The sequence below is a fragment of the Trachinotus anak genome, unplaced genomic scaffold (genome assembly GCF_046630095.1).
Source record: "Trachinotus anak isolate AG129_WGS33_773 ecotype Australia unplaced genomic scaffold, CSIRO_AGI_Tana_v1 ptg000032l, whole genome shotgun sequence".
Lineage (NCBI taxonomy): Eukaryota > Metazoa > Chordata > Actinopteri > Carangiformes > Carangidae > Trachinotus > Trachinotus anak.
In genome coordinates, this window is record NW_027273883.1 from 197,687 (window position 1) to 217,677 (window position 19,991).

A 19,991-nucleotide genomic window follows, 5' to 3' on the forward strand; every position below is an offset into this window, starting at 1 on the left:
CAGAGACCTGATCAGGGTTTTGTGAAAGACCACGAAACAACATTTAAGGTTTAGTTCATTTAGTTCAGATTTATCTTCCTGTCAAAATAAAAGCTTCAGGACATTAACACTCAGATACTGAGACGTCAACAAGATCTGTTTTCTCTGTTTTCTCTCTGGTCAGTGAACGCATCATCCTCCTCCTCTTTTCAACTTGAACTTGGTGGAGGTGACTTTCCCAGGCCCCACACCCTCTCACCCCACCTCCCCCCCACATCACTCAGGCGACGATGTCACCGCCAAAATCCAACCCCACCCCCACCCACCCGCACCCGCCTACAGTCCTCCATCATGTTCTGGTCCCAGCTGGTCTTTGAGATGCTGTGGGAGGAGAAAATGAGGCGACGGACGGCAGCAGGACTCCCCGTGATGTCTGGACCCCAGATCCCCCAAAACCCCAAAACCCTCCCCCAGACCTCCTCCAGACCCTCCACCTTCTATAGTGTGAATGACAACAATAATGACAACAAAAGTCTGAACCCAGACACAACAGACCCCCCCCCTCAAATCCTTAAAAACACCAAAACCACCAAACACCAGACCCCCTCACCCTGCAGCTGCTCCGGTTTCACTCTGCAAACTTCACTCAGATGTTTTGTTCTGTCGTGATGAAGCTGATCTTCATCCTCTGTGATGTCTCAGAGGATGCTCAGTTTCAAGTCCAAGTCCAAGTCCACCTCCACCTCTGTGGGAGCGAAGGGATCTGAACCAAAAAGTTGTTGAACCACCTCCCATTTAGTTCAAAACACAAACTTATTTTTACAGAACTGAATTTCAGTTGATTTTTCTGATCTAGATTCTGAGACTGGAGAACTGAGAGATGAGGACCTGATTCATCTGCAGATGAAACTTCCTGCAGCCTCCTGACTGCTGCAGAGGAACCAGAATCAACCAGAATTAACCCTGGTCTGAGCCGATTCAGTCTAAAACAATCAAAGTCTCAACTGACCCCAATGTGGACCAAAGCCCAGTCACATCAATCCTCAGTCTCCAGCCCCGACACGGAGCCACCACCAGCCAAAACCAGCATGAACTGGTTTTTAAAAAAAATTCACAGGAAGCAAAGTCAACATGTCTCTGCCAAAGAGAGATTTACTGACCCGATGAATCAGAGACCAGAACCATCTAAGCACAGTCGAACTTCAGGTACCACCACTGAGCCACAACTGCAGACCTAGAGGGGCACTCAGAGAACCCAGACCTCCACCAAGGCCAGTCTCAGACAACAACCACCAGACTTCACAGGAAAAAAATGGAATTCATAGTAAATGATCCGGATCTGACCTGGACCCAGACCCATGCCTCCACCAAGTCCGGTGCAAATTGGTACAGGACTTTTTGTGTGTTGCTTCTGACAAACAAACAAACAAACAAAATAAATACCTCTGGTGCCAGAACTCAACCAAGTGTGCCGACATTCAGCCACAATCAGCCCGACTCAGCTTATGTCAACACTAAGGAACCTGAACTGAACCGAAGCTGGTTTGATCCAGTCTGCTAACTGTCCTGGCTGGACTCAGATCAGATTCTTCTCACCTTGATCTTCTCAGGAGGAAACGTCTCAGACCAGCTCACCTGAGCTGAATCTGATTTAGATGCTGATGATTTTAACTGTTTCTAGGGGACTGATGGGACTGAGGACACAAGGACATGAGGACACAAGGACAGACAGACTTCATGAGTATGAGTCCGTGTGATCAGCTGATGTTGAATCAGTTTCCTGTGAGAACCGGCTCAGACTGCAGGTCCAGGATTAAACCACACGCCTCCCATCTGGGTCCTCATTACATATAAAAAGGTGAAGGGTTGATTTAAAGCACTGGAGCAGACAGTCCACCCCCTTCCTCACCATGAGCTGCCCTCCAAATCCCTAAAATCCCCCTCAGCCCCTAAAGGTCATGAGAGTCTCAGTTCAGGTTCAGCAGCCCCCCCCCCCCCCCCCCCCCCGCCCTCTGGTGTATTGTCGCACGCCTGACTCTGACCGTGAACGTGGTTCCATGGCAGCTCTGGTGACAATCACCCCACCCCCACCCCAACACAAGCAACCCCCCACAGACCAGTGAAGACAGACAGCAGTAAATCAGTAAATCCTTCATCAGAACACACACACACAGTTTAATTGGATCTAATTAAGAAGTTGCTGACTCAGCTAATTAACCATCAGAATTGTTTTCACTTCAAGTGCAGCTCAGATGTTTCCTGATCTGAAGCTAGGAATCAGCTGATTTAATCTGTCAATGATCAACCAATGACGTATTGATTGTTTACTGATGATATATTGTTGTTTCTACTAAAACACTCTTCTTCACTGTTTTTAATCTGAACCTCCTCAGAGACTCCAGATGAGGTGTGAGGATGTCGCCTCCAACTCCTCACAAAATCACCAACTAACTAACTAACTAACTAACTATGAAGACAATAATCAGTTTCTCTACACTGGAAAGTGATTTCAGCTCCCAGAATGCACTGCCTGTGACCTTCAGTTATAATGACACAGAAGTCAGAAATGAACCTGAAAGACTATTGACCTGCACATAACCATAGCAACAGGACTGATGCAGTAGTGGACCGCTCTAACCCATCTGACCTCTGACCTCAGTCTGAAACCTCAAACAGACATAAGGACACACAAACACAGTGAAGTAGTTTCCATCAAGTTCAAGAGCAAAGCACACACACACACACACACACACACACACACACACACACACACAATCCAGTCTGCTGTATGAAAATGAGGCTGATGAATATGGAGTGTGTGTGTGTGTGTGTTTGTGTGTGTGTGTGCGTGTGCGTGTGCGTGTGCGTGTGTGTCTGAGACCTTCCGTCTGCTTCATCAGACTTTCTCACGACACATTATAGAACTATTATTAACATCATTATTATTATTAACATTATTAGTAGTATGAACATTATTATTATTATTAACATAACTATTATGATAAGATAAAACATTTAAACTAAATGAAGAAAATTATTCATTTCAATCATCAAAATATTTTCATGGTTGTTTTTATGTTCAAACTAAACTAAACTAAACCACATGATGAAGATTAAAGCAGGATAATAACATCTGATGATCATCTTCATCTTAAACAGTATAACAACAGACTTCATCTCTGAATTCTGTTTCCTGACTTTTACCTGAGAACTCGGGTGAGACCTGAAATTTCAGAATAAAATAATCAGAAATAATAAATAATCAGACCTGAGGAGCACAGCACCAGCATCATCATCATCATTGTCGTCCAGTTCCTCATCATCTTCATCTTTCACTTCAGCTTAAATCCAGATCATGAGAAACACAAAGGTCCAGCAGCTCAGACAGGAAACGTCAAAATAAAATCACTGATCCTCTTTTCTTTTCTTCTTCTTGGTTTAAAACGTGTTAAATAAAAACTCTGCGAGGACTCAAACACATCAGAGCTCAGAGATCCTGCTGAGCCTCCTGAAGACCTGATCCAAACTGACTCCGCACTGATAGACGGCGGGGGCGGGGCCTCCGGCAGAGGGGCGGGGTCTCCGACCCAGTGGGACTGGATGAGGGGGGGCCCTGAGGTGGGGTGAGGAGGGGGGAGGGAGGAGGTCACTGCGGAGGTCAACATGGAGCTGAGGATCATAATGAGAGAGGAAGGAAGGAAGGAAGGAAGGAAAGAAGGAAGGAAAGAAAAGGATGAAAGGATGGAAGGATGATGATGCAAGAACTGAAAAAAGGAGAGGAAGAAAGGATGATAAGAAACAAGAAGGATGAAGGAGGGATGAAGAACAGATGAAAGATGAACCTGTAATTTACATAAAGTCTGACAAAGCTTTACTGTCAATATTCATTGATCAATGTTTTGATCGACTATCTGATCGATTATCTGACCGTGTCTGAGACAGTGGCTAAATACACTGCAGCACGGTCCGGACAGCAGGTGACAGTGGCGGGTGGAAACTAAACATTACAGAAGAAGAAGAAGAAGAAGAAGAAGAAGAAGAAGAAGAAGAAGAAGAAGAAGAAGAAGAAGAAGAAGGCGCGGAGGTGGATGTAAACAAAGATGTTGTGTTGTGTGCAGGATGCTCCGCTGAGCAGAGAACTCTGTGTCCGTCTGATGAAGAGATGAAAGACGTTTATCAGCAGGAAAACCGAGACTGAAGGTAAAACTCATCATGCTAACCGCACTGCTGCTAACACAGCTAACCATGCTAACAGCTGTTAGCAGAGGGAGTCTCTAACTGTAATGATCGTTACGTTCCGTGACCTCAGATTCTCTGCTACAGCAAAAACCGCCAATTTGTTCCGAGTCAGTTTAATATAATATTAAATATCTTGTATGTTGTGTCCGTTGTTGCCTCTTCTTTATTCTCACCTACAGGCTGAAACATTACACGCACATATAACAGTCACGTTTATGTTTTTATTGATTTATTTTAAAGCTGACTCTTGATTAAAGGGAAAATCAATCAGATCAATAAACACACAACTGAAGATCATTAACTGACGGTCTGAAGCCTTGTGAGCCTGAGATGTGCGATGTCTGAGCAGGAGTTTGTTCGTTTTCACAGATTTTTGATTAAACCTGGTGAAATGATCAGAAACCACCGAGGACAGGCCAGACTGTCCATGAACAAAGTGTGTGTGTGTGTGTGTGTGTGTCTGTGTGTGTGTGTCCTGCTGACAGAACAGGTGTCTTTCTGCTACCTGTACACTCTGCTCAGGTATCTTGTTCTGATCGTTTTCACATCCGGTGGATGATACAGTTTCATTCTGTTGTTTGTTCTGTCAGGATCCAGATTCACCTGCAGCCAGTCCCAGTCTGATCCAGCCTGATGCGGTCTGCCCCGGTCTGATCTGGTCTGCCCCGGTCTGATCCAGTCTGCCCCGGTCTGATCTGGTCTGCCCCGGTCTGATCCAGTCTGCCCCGGTCTGATCTGGTCTGCCCCGGTCTGATCCAGTCTGCCCCCATCTGATCTGGACTGAGGAGCAGCAGTGATGGCGGGTCGTGGTCGCAGGACGATGAGTTTCAGTGTGGATGCTGTCGGCATCAGCAGAGGAGATAGTTTACCTCCATCCATGCAGCAGCCTACACCTGCCTTCCCTGTAAGACCCTCAGAGTCCAGACCCCCTTCAGACCTGATCCTCCTGAGTGCTCTGGAAATGAACACATATGGCGTGTTTCCACCGAGTGTACTGGTATAGTTCGGTATAGTGCGGTACAGTTCGCCCTGACCTGGCTTGCGTTCCGACTGCAGACAGTACCCTTACTTGGTGGCGGTGGGGTGGGGGGGTGTATGCCGGATGGCGATAGCCGCGTCAGTGAGACAAGTAGCGTGACATCATAAAGGTGTGACGACAACGAACTCAATACAACAAACAACAATGGAGGATATCCAGCAGCTCGTTTTTTTCTGCTTGGCATGTGGCTGTTCATTTCTGCAGTATTTAAAAATGGCACGTTGTCACACAGAAGTGACGATTCTCTGTTGCCCAATCAACGGACTGCACTGGGTGTAGCCTGGTCAAGCTCCACCCTTTCGGCACTGTACCTTAATGCTTGGTACCCCAACAGAAGGCTGCTAAAAATGGTATGGGACAGGTCGGTTGTTTTGGTGCAATTCACAAATGGAAACGCAAATTGTGTACTTTACTGTACCAAACTGAACTGAACCGCTCGGTGGAAACACCAATAGTGACCTGTACTGAGTCAGACCTGAACCACATGTTGATCTGATTCACTGTGATCTCACTTCCTGGTGATGTCTCCAGACAAACAGAGGCTGCAGAACTTCATTCAGAATCCTCCTGTTTTTAAGTTTACTTCAGTATCACAGTGAAACAGAGACGTAATGATTCACTGCAGACAGGAGCTGATCACAGCTGATCACAGCTGATTCAGTTAACGTGACAGTCTGAGAACATGGAAACAGATACAGGATAAAAACGGGGCCTCAACAACCTTTAACAGATGACTCCAGCAGTGTTTCATGTCATTAGATGATTGGACGTTTCTGACAGCAGTGCATTCTGGGACTTGCAGTTGACTGTGTGTTGTTTTCCAGGTGATGGAGCAGAAGCCCCTCCCGCTGGCAGGTGGGGAGGAGGCAGAGTATCTGTTAGCTCTGAAACAGGAGTTCAGAGGAGCCATGAGGAGTCTGCCCTGCTTCATTCAACCAGCCGCAGCCCTCAGAGGTCAGAGGTCACAGCACACACATTCAGCTTTCAGCACTTAAAACCAGGTCTGAACCCTCAAAAAGGTTCTCCTCATGATGCTGGTTTACACTAAAACTGGTCCTCACAAAGATAGAAAGACAAGCTCACAATTTCACACACACAGAACTACACATCACATCAAGAATCAATAAAGCAGTTACTTTTCTCTGACTCATAAATAAACATGATGTATGAAACATCAGCTGACAGCAGGTCCTGGAACAGCTGATCAATAAATATCAGTAATAATCTCCTGTACATTAGTTTTATTGTGAAGGTCTTGTTTGTGTGTTTCCTGTCTAGATGTGGAGAGGTACTCTGACAAGTATCACAACAGTGAGCAGACAGACAGTCTGCTGGACTGGACTCCAGGTGAGACTCTTTGACATCACTCTGATCAATACCTGATATTGAATGATTGGTCCTTTAACAGGGACAGTTAGTGCAGCTGTCCAGGAACAGACACAGGAGCTGTTGTCATGACGACCAGGAGCTGAGGACATGACACTGAGGAGAAGCAGCTGCGGCATCAGGAGGAGACTGAAGAGAAAATACTGGTTCCAGCTGCAGGAACAACATCTGGAAGATAAAACAGTTTTAGGATTTTAGGACAGACAGATGCAGACAGATACAGACAGATACAGATGCAGACAGACAGGCAGACAGATACAGACAGACAGATGCAGACAGACAGACAGATGCAGACAGACAGACAGGCAGACAGATACAGACAGACAGATGCAGACAGATGCAGACAGATACAGACAGACAGATGCAGACAGACAGATGCAGACAGATACAGACAGACAGATACAGACAGATACAGACAGACAGACAGGTGCAGACAGACAGATGCAGACAGACAGACAGATACTGATACTGAAGAGAAAATACTGGTTCCAGCTACAGGAACAACATCTGGATGATAAAACATCTGGAAGATAAAACAGTTTTAGGATTTTAGGACAGACAGATGCAGACAGACAGGTGCAGACAGACAGATGCAGACAGATACAGACAGATACAGACAGACACAGATGCAGACAGATACAGACAGGCAGACAGATGCAGACAGACAGACATATGCAGACAGATACAGACAGACAGATGCAGACAGATGCAGACAGACAGATACAGACAGACAGATGCAGACAGATACAGACAGACAGATACAGACAGACAGATGCAGACAGACAGACAGATACTGATACTGAAGAGAAAATACTGGTTCCAGCTACAGGAACAACATCTGGATGATAAAACATCTGGAAGATAAAACAGTTTTAGGATTTTAGGACAGACAGATGCAGACAGGCAGATGCAGACAGGTGCAGACAGACAGATGCAGACAGATGCAGACAGATGCAGACAGATACAGACAGACAGACAGATGCAGACGCAGACAGACAGATGCAGACAGATACAGACAGATACAGACAGACAGACAGATGCAGACGCAGACAGACAGATGCAGACAGATGCAGACAGACAGATGCAGACAGATGCAGACAGATACAGACAGATACAGACAGACATGTAGACAGACAGACAGATGCAGACAGATGCAGACAGACAGATGCAGACAGATACAGACAGATGCAGACAGATACAGACAGATGTACCAACAGTGTATCAGTGGTAGTGTGTTAACTGTGAACTGGTCTCTAATGAACTGTTGTGGTTTCAGACTGGAAGAGATTCCCCAGAGAGCTCCGAGTCCACGTCAGGAAACCTCACGGAGGTCAGTACACCGAGTACTCTAAATACTGACACATCTGTGTCAGTACTGCAGTGTGTGTCAGTACTGCAGTACTACATGTTTAATCTGTTGTTTTCTCCATCTGGATAACAAATAAAGATTTGTTTACAATATTTCCACTCAGCTGTTCTGTGGATATTTTTCTGATATATTGATAAACATATTGATGAAGATCCAACATGTCGGACATCGTCAGAGGAGGAACCAAAGTCTGGACTCTTGTTGTTCACACAGTTCACCAACAGGTTTCAGCCCAGCAGCTGCAGACAGACGTTGGACAGATGTTACAATGTGGTTGGAAATAAAACTCACCGTCGGTTAATTAACACTTTTATTTATCAACATATGGTGGAAACGTTTAAAACACAAAATGTCACTCATCGTCACTCATCGGCTGTCGCCAGTTATTCTGCATTGGTGTTAGATGTCGTCCTAGTCACCTGTCACACAACCATTCAGCCACATATCAACGTCTCATGTTGGTGTCCAGGTGCATGCTGGGAAGAAAGAGAGACTGTTCATGTCTGACTCAAGAAATCAGAAGGGGGGGTGCCTCAGTGGCTCACCTGGTAGAGCGCATACCATTAAGGCTAAGTCCTACCCGCAGCGGCCCTGGGTTCGAATCCGACCCGCGGCCCTTTGCTGCATGTCATCCCCTCTCTCTCCCTGACTTTTCTGTCATTCTCTCACTGACCTATCCAATAAAGGCATTAAAAAGGCCAAAAAATAACTTAAAAAAAATAAAAATAAAAATAAATCAGAAGGAAGAGGAAGAGTGAAGCCGAGTCATCATCAGGGCTTTGATTTTCTCATTGTCGCAGCTGTTTTGATGCTCAGATAGATGTTCTCCTCCTGATCGATGGATGGATGAGTGATAAATGGATGACTGTTTGTCTCCTCAGGCGTCTCAGTGGCGGTCAGTCGCTCTGACAGAGTTCAGTCTGGTCAGAAGAAGAAACGAATCAAAGAGAAAGAGGAGGTTCTGCTCAAACTGGAGGTGAAGAAACAATGATTTTATTATATTATAATACATAAATAACTGGAAGGTTTCAGCTGCTGTTCCACCTTAACAGTCATTTCCACCTTAACTGTGTCAGACTCTGGAGAAGAGGGAGGAGCAGCAGAGTTCAGAGGAGGAGGAAGGAGAGGAGAAGAAGACACAGGAGGAAGAGGAGGCTGAGGGAGAGGAGGAGTACGATGAAGAAGAGTTTGAGGAGGTGAGAAAAAACATTTAAGTTGATTTAAAGGAAGAGAAATTATAAAGTAATTAGGATCAATACTGTACTATACTTTAATTAATCAGTGTAAAATAATTCATTAAGACATTAATGTGAAAAGATCATTCAGTTTATGTATGAAGGTAGCTGATGTCCAGACATTAATGATGTTTCACACTTGGAGTATCCTACAGGGTTTTGTATCTAGGTGGGAAATTAAGAGGTCTAGACATCACAGTTCACAAATGGTTAAAAGACAAAAGGACCTGATATCGTGGTGGGAAAGCAGGAGGTGGGGCATCTCAAGTGGTTGAAACACAAGGAAATTGAAATTACAATTACAGGTACCAGTGCAGGAAGTGTTATTAATTGATTATTGATTAACAGTCCGATTAAAAAATAAAAGTTTGTTTCATGTATCTGTTGATGTTGAACAAAGAGTTTAACCTGAGCCAGATGACAGTGACATCACATCCTGACAGGTGAACAGCTGATATCAGATCAATGCTGTGATCAATACACTGGTCCAGGTACAAGAACATCTAAAGACACATTCATGTTTAATAAACAGAGATTAATGTGACAGTTACAGATAATTAGACACTTAATAATAATGATGATGATGTCATTAATTAAAAGAAATGTTCATGTGTAGCTACAATGTTTAATAGTGATGTTAATGTTAATCTGTCCTTCCATCTAATCTGTAATTAGTTAATGATGAAACAGATTAATGATCAGTATCATTAATAAGATTAAAATGGATTATTATTGATCTTCAGCCTGTTGGACTTAGTGTTTTCTGTCCCTGCTCCTCGTCTGCAGGAGACGGACTACATCATGTCGTACTTCGATAACGGAGAAGAGTTCGGAGGAGACAGTGACGACAACATGGACGAGGCTATTTACTGAGACACCAGCACACATGAGACCAGGTGGGCCGCGTCAGACCAGGTCTGTGTTCATGGTCCCTACAGAAAAACCGTCCAGTAGCTGTTTGACATTTGGTTTTAAAGACTTTTACAGTTAAGGTGGAGGCTGTTTCCTGTCGTGGAGTTGACCTGCACTGACGAGTTTTTAACCTTTTGTACCAGAGTTTTACTGATCTGAACTTCGTTCGGTTTGGCTGTGGAGAAATAAACGGCAGCTACATGAGGAGTCAAACAGGTTTATAAAAACCTGATGAACAGATCCAGACTTTAGAGGACTGAAATGCTCTGAGGGTGGAGCAGCTGTGAGAGTTTGACCCAGAGCAAAAACCACATTCAGATCCAGGAGACAATAAACAACCTGATGATGAAATACAGCAGCTGATCAGTCAATCAATCAACCAATAAAATAAATAAATAAAAGAATCACAGAAGATGCTGCATTTGTGAAGCAGATGTTTTCATATGTTGTTGAGAATCATTTCTATAAAATGTTTAAACATGACTCTGGTGCATTTACTCTTGATTGTAAATCATCTGGTTAATAACAGATTAGATTATTTCATGATGATGATGATATTTTCAGTTCAGAAAATGTTCACATTACATCATGATTAAAGGCAGAGATACAACCACCACTCAACATACTTACATGTGTTTCCCAACCCCATCAACCTCAGTCTAGTGCCAGCTGGTTTCAGTCGAATATCAGCTGGTTTCAGTCTAATATCAGCTGGTTTCTGTCTAGTCTCAACTGCAAAGTACTGCAGCAAAATTAACATGAGGTACTTGATATTTTAAATAGTAGTTGTGTCACACCCAATGGTTTTGAAGGGAGAATTCTGTGTACAATGACTCTCTTAATTCTGATTCTAATAATTCAGTTTAAGATGATTCAACCACAAGGCTCCAGTCCAGAGAGTGAGGGATATGTCTGAAGAGTCTCAGTCATCCAGGTCAAGGTGTCTCTCACAGCCTTACAAAGACAACTGGACTTGCTTGAGGCTTGAACTCAAGAGGTCTTTCAGAGCAAGTCCAGTTGAGGGTTGCTGAACATCAGGAGACACATCAGACATATGAAGCTGGTGATGACAGAGTTACTGTAAAAGGACCATAACAGTTAAAGTTATATGGAGGAGACACTGGATAGTCATATTCTTAAAGGTACATTATACAACAAAATTAAAGTAGAAAGTTTCTTTCAGAGACAACTCCATCGTCTGAACTCTAGTTTAGAAGAACTTGGACTAACTGTAGTTTTTCAAATATTTTATTAATCTTTAAAATGTAAAACAATTGACATTTAAACTTGATATGTGGTTAGTTCAATGACCATATTTTACATCATTCGGGTACATGCTGATGGGTGGGCTAGAGTAACAGCCCCAGTCAGTGCACGTCTATGGCCTTGTGCATATTAATGTTATATAATGAACCGATCACATTTATAGGACAGGTGAATTCAATATGGTGGATGGTCTCTTCAGGCAGACATGATTTGATTTCAACAAAAGGGAAAAATATTGACTTCTGTACATTGATGTATGTCACTCTATATGTGTCTCTAACCATCTGAAGATGGAACAGATGGTGTTAAACAACCAACAGTAACTTTGGTACATAAACCTCAACACTCTTAAGGACAGTAACTGAGAACTTCTCTCATAAAACCAGCGTCCTCCCTCAGAGACTGAATCTATTTTGTCAAACAGTTCTTTGACCTGATCCCTGTCCTCCATCTTTTTGTTGTTGAACACCTGGTACTGGCCGCTACAGTTCTTGAGCAGCTCTTGCAGGTTCTTGTCTTCTTTGATGAACTGGTCCATGTCAATGTCTTCCAGTCGGTCTCCGTAGGTGAACAGCACCATGGTGTGTTTAGAGACATCAGGACTCAGCAGCTTCTTCAGAGTCTCCAGACCTTTCTGTTCTTGTTCAGTGAATCTTCCAAGCTGGATGGTGAGGAGGAAGACGTTAGGACCTGGAGAGCTCAGCCTTAGTGCTTCTTCCAGCTGTGCCTTCACCTGCTCCTCAGACAGCCGAGTGCTGAAGAGCCCGGGGGTGTCGACCACAGAGACTCTGCGACCCAGGACATGATCTTCTCTTTTTTCACTGATCAGTGTCAGAGGTGAGGAACTGAACTTACAGTCGAACTCCCTCTTTCCCAGGATGGTGTTTCCTGCTGAGCTCTTCCCCACTCTCTCCTGACCCACCAGCACCACCCTCAGGTCAGAGCTGAGATTACACCCTGAAAACAACACAGGTGGTTAGGCTTGAGAAAGCGTGAGATACCCTCTGACCACCAAGCCTCAGTGCACTGTACCTCCAACAAATCAGCACACAGTCATTCATTCTGTGTGCAAAATAAAAGGCATATTACTAAAAAGATTTTAAAACAAGTATTTTAAAACAGGAAGACATTTTGTTTTTTTGGGTTGATACTAAAACATATTCCAGTCTTTTATTGAAATAAATGTGTTGTACAAGAATGGTCTGGGGACAGATTTACATTAGGAACTTTTATATTTATTAACATGTTAGAACAGAGATAAATGATGCAATGATATTTGAACCAAAGTCTCACTGCATGGTATTTTATGTAAACTTTGTCTTCCAGAACTTTCCTTCTTTACATCACCAGTAATCAAACAAGTGCAGTGTGTTGGAGTCTGTTTCAGCTTCTAAATCACATATTAAAGAAGTTCACATGTAGGTTGTTTTTGAGTAGAGTTCAATAGTGTGCCGTTAATAACATGGATAATAATGAATGATTAATGAAGAAGCTCATAATCTCTAAAATGAACAAAGAAACTAACCTGCAGGTAAAGATGATACACTAAAATAAGAAAAATATGATCAAATAAAGACTAAACTGTTACCATAACAATTCTCTGTATCTCCATTTTAATTTTTCTTTAATGAGATGCAGCTGCTGGCTAACTAATACTGAATATCACTGTGTTTTGCATCCTTTCTCCATCAGTGCCTCAGCTGCAGCTCTCACTGCAGTTCCCACTGCAGTTCCCACTGCAGCTCCCACTTTAGCTGTCATGCTTCCAGCAGCTGTTACTGCTGTTCCACCAGCTGCTTCTGTTGCTGCTGCTGAAGCAGCTGCTGCCAGTGCTGGAGCAGCGGCAACAGCTATGCTCGCTGCTCCAATAGCGAGTCCAATACCAGCACTTATAACAGCATAAATAAACAAATTATTCCTCTCTGCCTTTGTTCTTGCTTCTTCAGGATCCATATTTGGATTTTCTCTCTGAAGACGTTTCATTTCTTCGTCTATGGCTTTCTCAGCTGCTTCAAACATTTCATTAGTGTAATGTGTTCCTCCATTTCTCTGAACCATACTGTTGATTTTCTTCAGCAGCTCAGAGACTTGAAGGGGATCCTCGACTTTGTTGTCAAACACATGGAATCCTCCATCACACTGTGTAATAAAGTTATGGAGAGGTTCTCTGGATTGATTCTCACCAATCAATGTATCTATGGAGATCCCTTCCTCCTTTAACTCATCTCCATGGCTGAAAAGGGCCATAGTATACTTTCCTGCATTTTCTCCAAACATCTTCTGAAGGATTTTCACAGTTTCTTCTTCTTCTTGTGTGAATCTATTTGGCTGGACCACGACCAGGAACACATGAGGACCAGGAGCAGCAAATGAGATGGATTTAGCGATCTCTCTCACCACCACTTTTTCGTCTTTTCTGGTGTCAAACAGGCCTGGAGTATCAACAACAGCCAGTGTTAAACCAGCAACCTCTCCTTTTTCTTTCTGACACTCTGACGTCACTGAGGACAAAGACAGCTTAGATTTAAAAGCTTTCCTTCCTAAGATTGTGTTTCCCACTGCGCTCTTCCCGACTCCAGTTTTCCCAACAAGTGCAATCCTGAGCTCAGATGGTCCCACTGCCTCTGTTGGAGAATTTTAAAAGACATTATTGATTTTGTAACTGTCAGTGTAAATTCACAATAATATCATTGTGTCTCTGTCAATACCACTCCATATATAATTTTTTAAAAATAAAAAAAAATAAAACCATGGAAACAACCACATTACCTTTACAGCCCAAACTGTTTGACACAGAGTTGACCAACTACTACTGTGCTGCTGGGATGTGATGTACCAGGATAAATGAAAAATGTTTCTATTAGTCTATTATCTATCTATCTATTATCTATTATTCTATTAGAAAACCAGCACAGAAAACAATAAACTGGACAACTGAACAAACATTATTCATACAGCACTTAAACACAGCTGACAACTGTTTTACAGGAAAAGACAAATTGTGTTCACATATTTGATTGGTCAGTGCAGCACCTTCCCATATGATGTCTGCAGTGCCACCCCCACTGAATCAATATATTAACAGGTCCCATTCAATTCATTCTATTGTGTTATTTCACACAGCAGTAAGACTGTCCGACTTAACCTTAGACCTTAAGACCAGAGGCTCCCAGGGGTCAGAGGTCAATAGCTCCTTTAAGTACGATGTCTCACACTGAAGCCAGTTTTGAAGTATTTTGAAAGTGAAATACCACTGACAGCCACTGGATGCTGGGTCCAAAAAAACAAAACAAAAAATAAACTGGCTCCAGTTGAAGTTACATTCAAAGTATCAACTTGACTGTAGAAATGCTGAATCCTCTGGCCATTGAGGGGCTGTCTTTGCTGACACACCTTGGTGAGAGTTTAGGACAGTATCTGTTGACTGGCAGGTTAGTGTGGTGGTTCCCATTTTTTAGTCAAGTCAAATTTATTTAGTGCCAGATCATAGCAGTTACTTTATATAGAGCAGGTCTAGACTCTTTTAGTATTACAGAAACCCAACATTCCCACATGAGCAGCACTTAGTGACAGTGGAGAGAAAAACTTCCTTTAACAAGAGGAAATTTCAACCTTTTAAAAAGGAGGACCAGGGGATTGGGTCCAGTTATCAGGGTATGACACTGCTCAGCATCCCTGGGAAAGTTTCTTTCAGGCTGCTGAAAGGAGACTGGCTGATTGTTGAACCTCAGATTCAGAAGTGCATTTGTTCATCCAATGTTTTGTGGACTATATGACTGTGTCCCCCTGGGGTATCTTGTGTGGGGTAATGTCCCAGGACTGTTACTATACGTCCTGCTTCATAGTACAGGTTCCAGGTCCCAGGTGTCAGGGCTGGTTTAAGGCAGGACATAGTGGAGTCCAGTTCTCCTACAGTGAAGGAGGCAGAGGGACCCAGGGTGACAAGGAAATTGAAGAATTCTTCTGTAAACTGGGGTGTAATAGAGATCATATAAAAAAATATATATATATTATATCCGTGTGGGGAGGCACTTCACCATGTGCAATCCAGCAGTTTACCCAGTGTGTGCTATGTAGTTTTTTTGTTGTATTTTAATGGTTTTTATCAGTTTTTTAACTGGTTTTGACCAGCCTTTTTTAACATTTGTGTATGACTGAGATAGGGAACTGCAGTTTATGGGGATGATTGCAGAACTTTTTGTACTGTTGTATATGACAACACTGCTCCTGGGTTTTTCCACCTGTCATGGAGTGCAGGAACACGGGAGAGTTACTCTCAGCCGGCAACTTCTTCTCTCCCTGAGGACGTCGACGGCTGGCCTGAAACCTGCTAGTATCCCGAGGGAGCTGTGTAAGCTGTTCAGAGACACTCATAAGAGGGGGAGAACCTCAGGTTAGATGACAGCCGCAAGCTACCACCACTTCCTACTATCATGCTGTCAAATGCACAGTCTATCAAGAACAAGATAGATGAGCTAGAAGCCTGGGCCAAACTTAAACGTAAACTTAGAGAAACATGTCTTTTGGCCCTCACAGAGACATGGCTCAGAGAGTCGGACTTGGACGAGGACTTTACCATAAATGAGTTTTGAAACCCAATTCATCAGGACCGGTCACCAGGGATCACTGGGAAAAGCCAAAGAGGAGTGTGCTTTTAAATCAATGAAAGGTACTGTAAGACTATAAAAGTCAGAGAAAGTATGTGTACGGCTGAGAATTTCAGCAACTGTTTTACACCATAGGCATGACCTGCTGCTCAGCTGATCACTGATGTCACACACAAACTGGATTCTATCTGCTCAGATGCATCTAAATTCATCCTTGGGGATTTTAATCATTGTGCTTTGAACAAGACCCTGAGAACATATGAGCAATATGTGACTTGCCCCACTACTCAGAAGAGGACAGCAATTGATCTCTGTTATTGTTTGGTAAGAAGAACTTACAATCTTTACCCCTGCCTTCCCTTGGTGCCTCCTATCACAACAGTGTTTACCTCATGCCCTTGTATAAACCCTCCTTCAGATGCCTAGAGCAGTAAGGAGAGAACTCTTAAGATGTGGACAGAGGACAGCATCTCTTCACTTCAGTCATGCTTTGATTGTACAGACTGGCAATGTTTTTTATGATGGTTGTGATGACATTAGCAAAGTAACTAACACAATCTCATCATACATCAGTTTTTGTGTTGATTCAGTCATCCCATCTAAAAATGTTGTTACTTACCCAAATATTAAACCCTGGGTAACTAAGGAACTTGGTTCTTGTTGCATCAGGTTTTGGTCTTCATGGACCACCATCCTTTTGCGGGAGGGAAGTCTTGCAAAAGGTTTATATGGGAGGGGTCAGTCATAATCTTTCCTGCATGAGGGTCCTGGAGGTGTGCAGGTCCTAGACGGACAGTAGACAATGCAGCCAATCACATTCTCAGTGTTGTAGTACAGTCTTCCCTTGTCCTTGGTCATGACAGTGTACCAGATGGTGATGGCAGAAGTGAGGATGGATTGTAGATGATGCTGTAGAAGTGCCCCATTACTGAGCTAATGATAAGTTTCCCATTGGAGGTCCTGTGTGATGATGGTGCTCCGGATGCTGAAGGACTACAAAGAGTCAAATGGGAAGTCATAACAGGTGATGGAGGTAAGTGGAGATCGATTCTTTCTGAGTTCTGAGATCCACAACCATCCCCACTGTTTTTAAATTGTTAAGCCTCATGTCATTTGACCAAGCCAGGTCACCAGGTAGTCAATCTCCCACCTGTAGACAAACTCATCCCTCCCAGAGATAAGCCTAATGAGGGTGGTGTCATCTGAGAAGTTCAGCAGCTTGATGGACTAATGAAGAGAGCTGTTTGTTTCCAGGGAAAGGACACAGCCTTGAGAGGAACCAGTGCTGATGGTCAGGGTGTCAGAGTCTGTGTTCAAAAAGTCTTTTTTGCTTAGAAAGGTTCCTAACTGGATGAAATAACCAGGAAGTATCTAAGCAGCAGCCATGGTAAGAGCTGTTTGATTTCTCTAATTGTTAAGGAAAGGAGATTCAATGCTTCCTATCTTATCTCCTATAGCATAGGAAACACTGGACCTTCCTTTATTAAAGAAAAGGAGAAAATGCTGTCCCATGATTCCTTGCCACAGCAACATTTAAAGGGACGCACCATTGTAGTTTAACCCCAACAGACCCACATAAATACAGAAACAACAGAGCAGCTGTTTTATGTTTGTGACATGATCCAGAACTGATGTAAATCCTGGTCTGAGCCCCAGGTTCATAAATATCAATTCATTCTCTTTAAATCTGTCCAGATTTCTAGAAACAATATCATCATAACAAGTACATAGTATATACATAGTTTATACATAAATGTCATTTCACTAATAGTGTAACACACTAAAACATTTTCTCCAGTTAACAAATGTATAAAAATGTCAGAAGGGTTGATATCAGGAAATTCTATAAACTTATGTCTGATGATAATTTATTCTAACTTCTTGCTCAGTCCCTTGTTTATTTAAGTATTATTTTAATAGATAAACTTTCTCTGCTTGTTTTCTCTTCATGTTATCTTATTTCAACATTTCAGTCCTGTTTGTTTTTGTGGGTAGGAAAGGAGGATTTATCGCCCAAGGGTTATTGTGGCGACCCCTATGGTCGGTGATGGTATTGTACACCTCTGGTCGTTAAGTGCTTCCTGGTGACACCTGGGCCCAGTGTTCACCAGCCTATAAAAGGCACTTCCTGTTACTCATGTCTCTCTCTCTCCTGCTCTCTTTGTAGGCATCTCCGGTGGTGTTGGGAGCTGCTCTAGGTCTTCTGTTATTCATATGTTTGTTTTATGCACCTTACAACACCTACAACCATGTCCACTCACACAACATACACTTCACACTTACTGATTGTCACACTCCATGAGTTAGGTTTTTTGGTCAGGAATTATGATTTTATTGCTTTTGATTCTTTAATAAACAATCCTTGTTTGACGTTAACATGGTGTGTCTCCCTCTTTGTCATGGCTGTGAGAGCCAGGCTGTGAAATAAAGTTGGTTTCAAAAAAAAAATCATTTGGCTACTCTTTGTATTGCAAGTCCACTAATAGGATTCTGGCTTATGTCCCTGTAGAGTTCGGATGTTGGAGGATGAAGTGGAGGACCATGCTTACAGCACTGTCTACAGATCTATTGTCTTTGTAAAACTGCAGGGGTCCAGGATTGGGTTGGTAAGGCCGTTGATATAGGGAAGCACAAGGCGTTCCATGTCACTAAGTCCTGCAGTCTTGTTCTACAACTGTTACATAAATTACTCCAACTGTCTCCATTAGTGGTGAATGTTGTAAACAAGCATTTTCTTCTTCCACATCAGTAAAACAACTTGATAATAAAAAGTTAGGTCTTTCTAAATTAAATGATATTCATAGATGAACTTACCCAGCTGACGATATGCCATATTTGTCGTATACAGGTGGTGGGGGTGTTGAGTCTTGTTGATCCTGAAGTTCTGTTGGTGAAGAAATTCAGTTTCATTTCATCTCTATATAATACTCTGCTGGTCCACCCCTCCCCCAAACACTATCATGTCTGTTTTATCACAAGTAATCTAGTTTTCTGTACAGGATAAAATAATAAGATGTGTTCTTACATGGAAGTTACTTAGGTTTTCAGACATGCAGCTGCTCCACAACACTGTTTCATCAGTTTCCACCAGCGTAGCTGTGCAGTGTCGAATAAATCTGACTCTTGAAATCCAAGAAGAAGGAGGGAGTCTTCAAAGTCCAAGTTAAAACCAGGGAAACAAATATATGAAGCGTCCAGTGTCTGTGCAGCCCCCCTCCCTGTATGATTGTGCAAGTTTTCCTTCCTTTTTCTCAGGCAGCTGTGTCAGCTTGAAGTAAACAGAACAGATGGTCATATGGGGGCTGGGCCAAGAGAAAGTTTGGCAGTTGGTGTGGGGAATGTTCTGGCAAATTCTTGATAAGGGAGGAGCCATGTCCTTATATGATTTTATCAAAACAAGCAAGAAGGGATGTCCTCAAATGACCCTGGAGGGAGTTTACTTATTCTGTAACTAGATAAACTGATGTATTTTCACTGATGCTCCAGTTGCTCTGCAGACTAACTCAGGCCTTTATCATTAATAATAAAGATCTATATACAACTCCAAGCTCTCATCTTGTTCAGTGTTTTTATTTAGTTTCTGAGAATTCCACCTCATCTTCATCCTCATCTTCATAGAGGTCAAGATAAAAAAGAAAGAGAAAATAAAAATAAATATTTCCTTTCATTGGCCCAAACTTTGTAGTTTCAGTAGTTAACTACACAAAAATGGTGTAAAGTAATTTAACTACTAGAATTGTTGTGCACATATGAATGTAGTTGAACTACCAGCAATTTACTCGTAAATCACCATGGTAACTCATACTGAACTCCTAACCTATCAACAGCCAAACTACTGACCATCTGAGTCATTATGTCTACAGGATGCTGACAGGGACAAAAGAGTTTAGAATAAAGTCTAATAATAAAGATCTAAATAACTCCATCAGAACTATTAGAGCTTCATCTGAACTGAACAC

The 19,991-nt window shown here is 42.7% G+C and overlaps 2 protein-coding genes across 9 annotated transcripts; one reads left to right on the plus strand and one right to left on the minus strand.

Annotated features, from left to right (window-relative positions):
- The first annotated feature begins 3,654 nt into the window (after positions 1 to 3,654).
- Positions 3,655 to 18,480, plus strand: polr3glb (RNA polymerase III subunit GL b). 7 transcript variants are annotated; one of them, XR_011686648.1, is made up of 11 exons: positions 3,655 to 4,179; positions 4,809 to 5,122; positions 6,082 to 6,211; positions 6,536 to 6,604; positions 7,920 to 7,973; positions 8,894 to 8,988; positions 9,089 to 9,208; positions 10,034 to 10,143; positions 15,683 to 16,094; positions 16,168 to 17,419; positions 18,200 to 18,480. XR_011686648.1 is itself a non-coding variant. In XM_071468814.1 (9 exons), the coding sequence occupies exons 2-8, from the start codon at positions 5,015 to 5,017 to the stop codon at positions 10,118 to 10,120; spliced, it is 663 nt and encodes a 220-aa protein (XP_071324915.1). In that variant the 5' UTR covers positions 3,655 to 4,179; positions 4,809 to 5,014; the 3' UTR covers positions 10,121 to 10,143; positions 18,200 to 18,480. The 7 variants fall into 7 exon arrangements, 3 of the variants coding, with proteins under 3 accessions (XP_071324915.1, XP_071324914.1, XP_071324913.1); XR_011686647.1 differs by having other exon boundaries at positions 16,168 to 16,356; positions 16,896 to 18,480; XR_011686646.1 differs by having other exon boundaries at positions 15,683 to 15,818; positions 15,962 to 16,094; positions 16,168 to 18,480.
- LOC139612799 (GTPase IMAP family member 9-like) lies at positions 11,392 to 19,326 on the minus strand. Of its 2 annotated transcripts, none has more exons than XM_071468805.1 (3): positions 19,058 to 19,326; positions 18,847 to 18,916; positions 11,392 to 12,382 (listed from the first exon to the last, which is right to left on the minus strand). In XM_071468805.1, the coding sequence occupies exons 1-3, from the start codon at positions 19,082 to 19,084 to the stop codon at positions 11,685 to 11,687; spliced, it is 795 nt and encodes a 264-aa protein (XP_071324906.1). In that variant the 5' UTR covers positions 19,085 to 19,326; the 3' UTR covers positions 11,392 to 11,684. The 2 variants fall into 2 exon arrangements, with proteins under 2 accessions (XP_071324906.1, XP_071324905.1); XM_071468804.1 differs by lacking the exon at positions 11,392 to 12,382 and adding an exon at positions 12,639 to 14,049 and having other exon boundaries at positions 19,058 to 19,319.
- Positions 19,327 to 19,991: the final 665 nt, after the last annotated feature.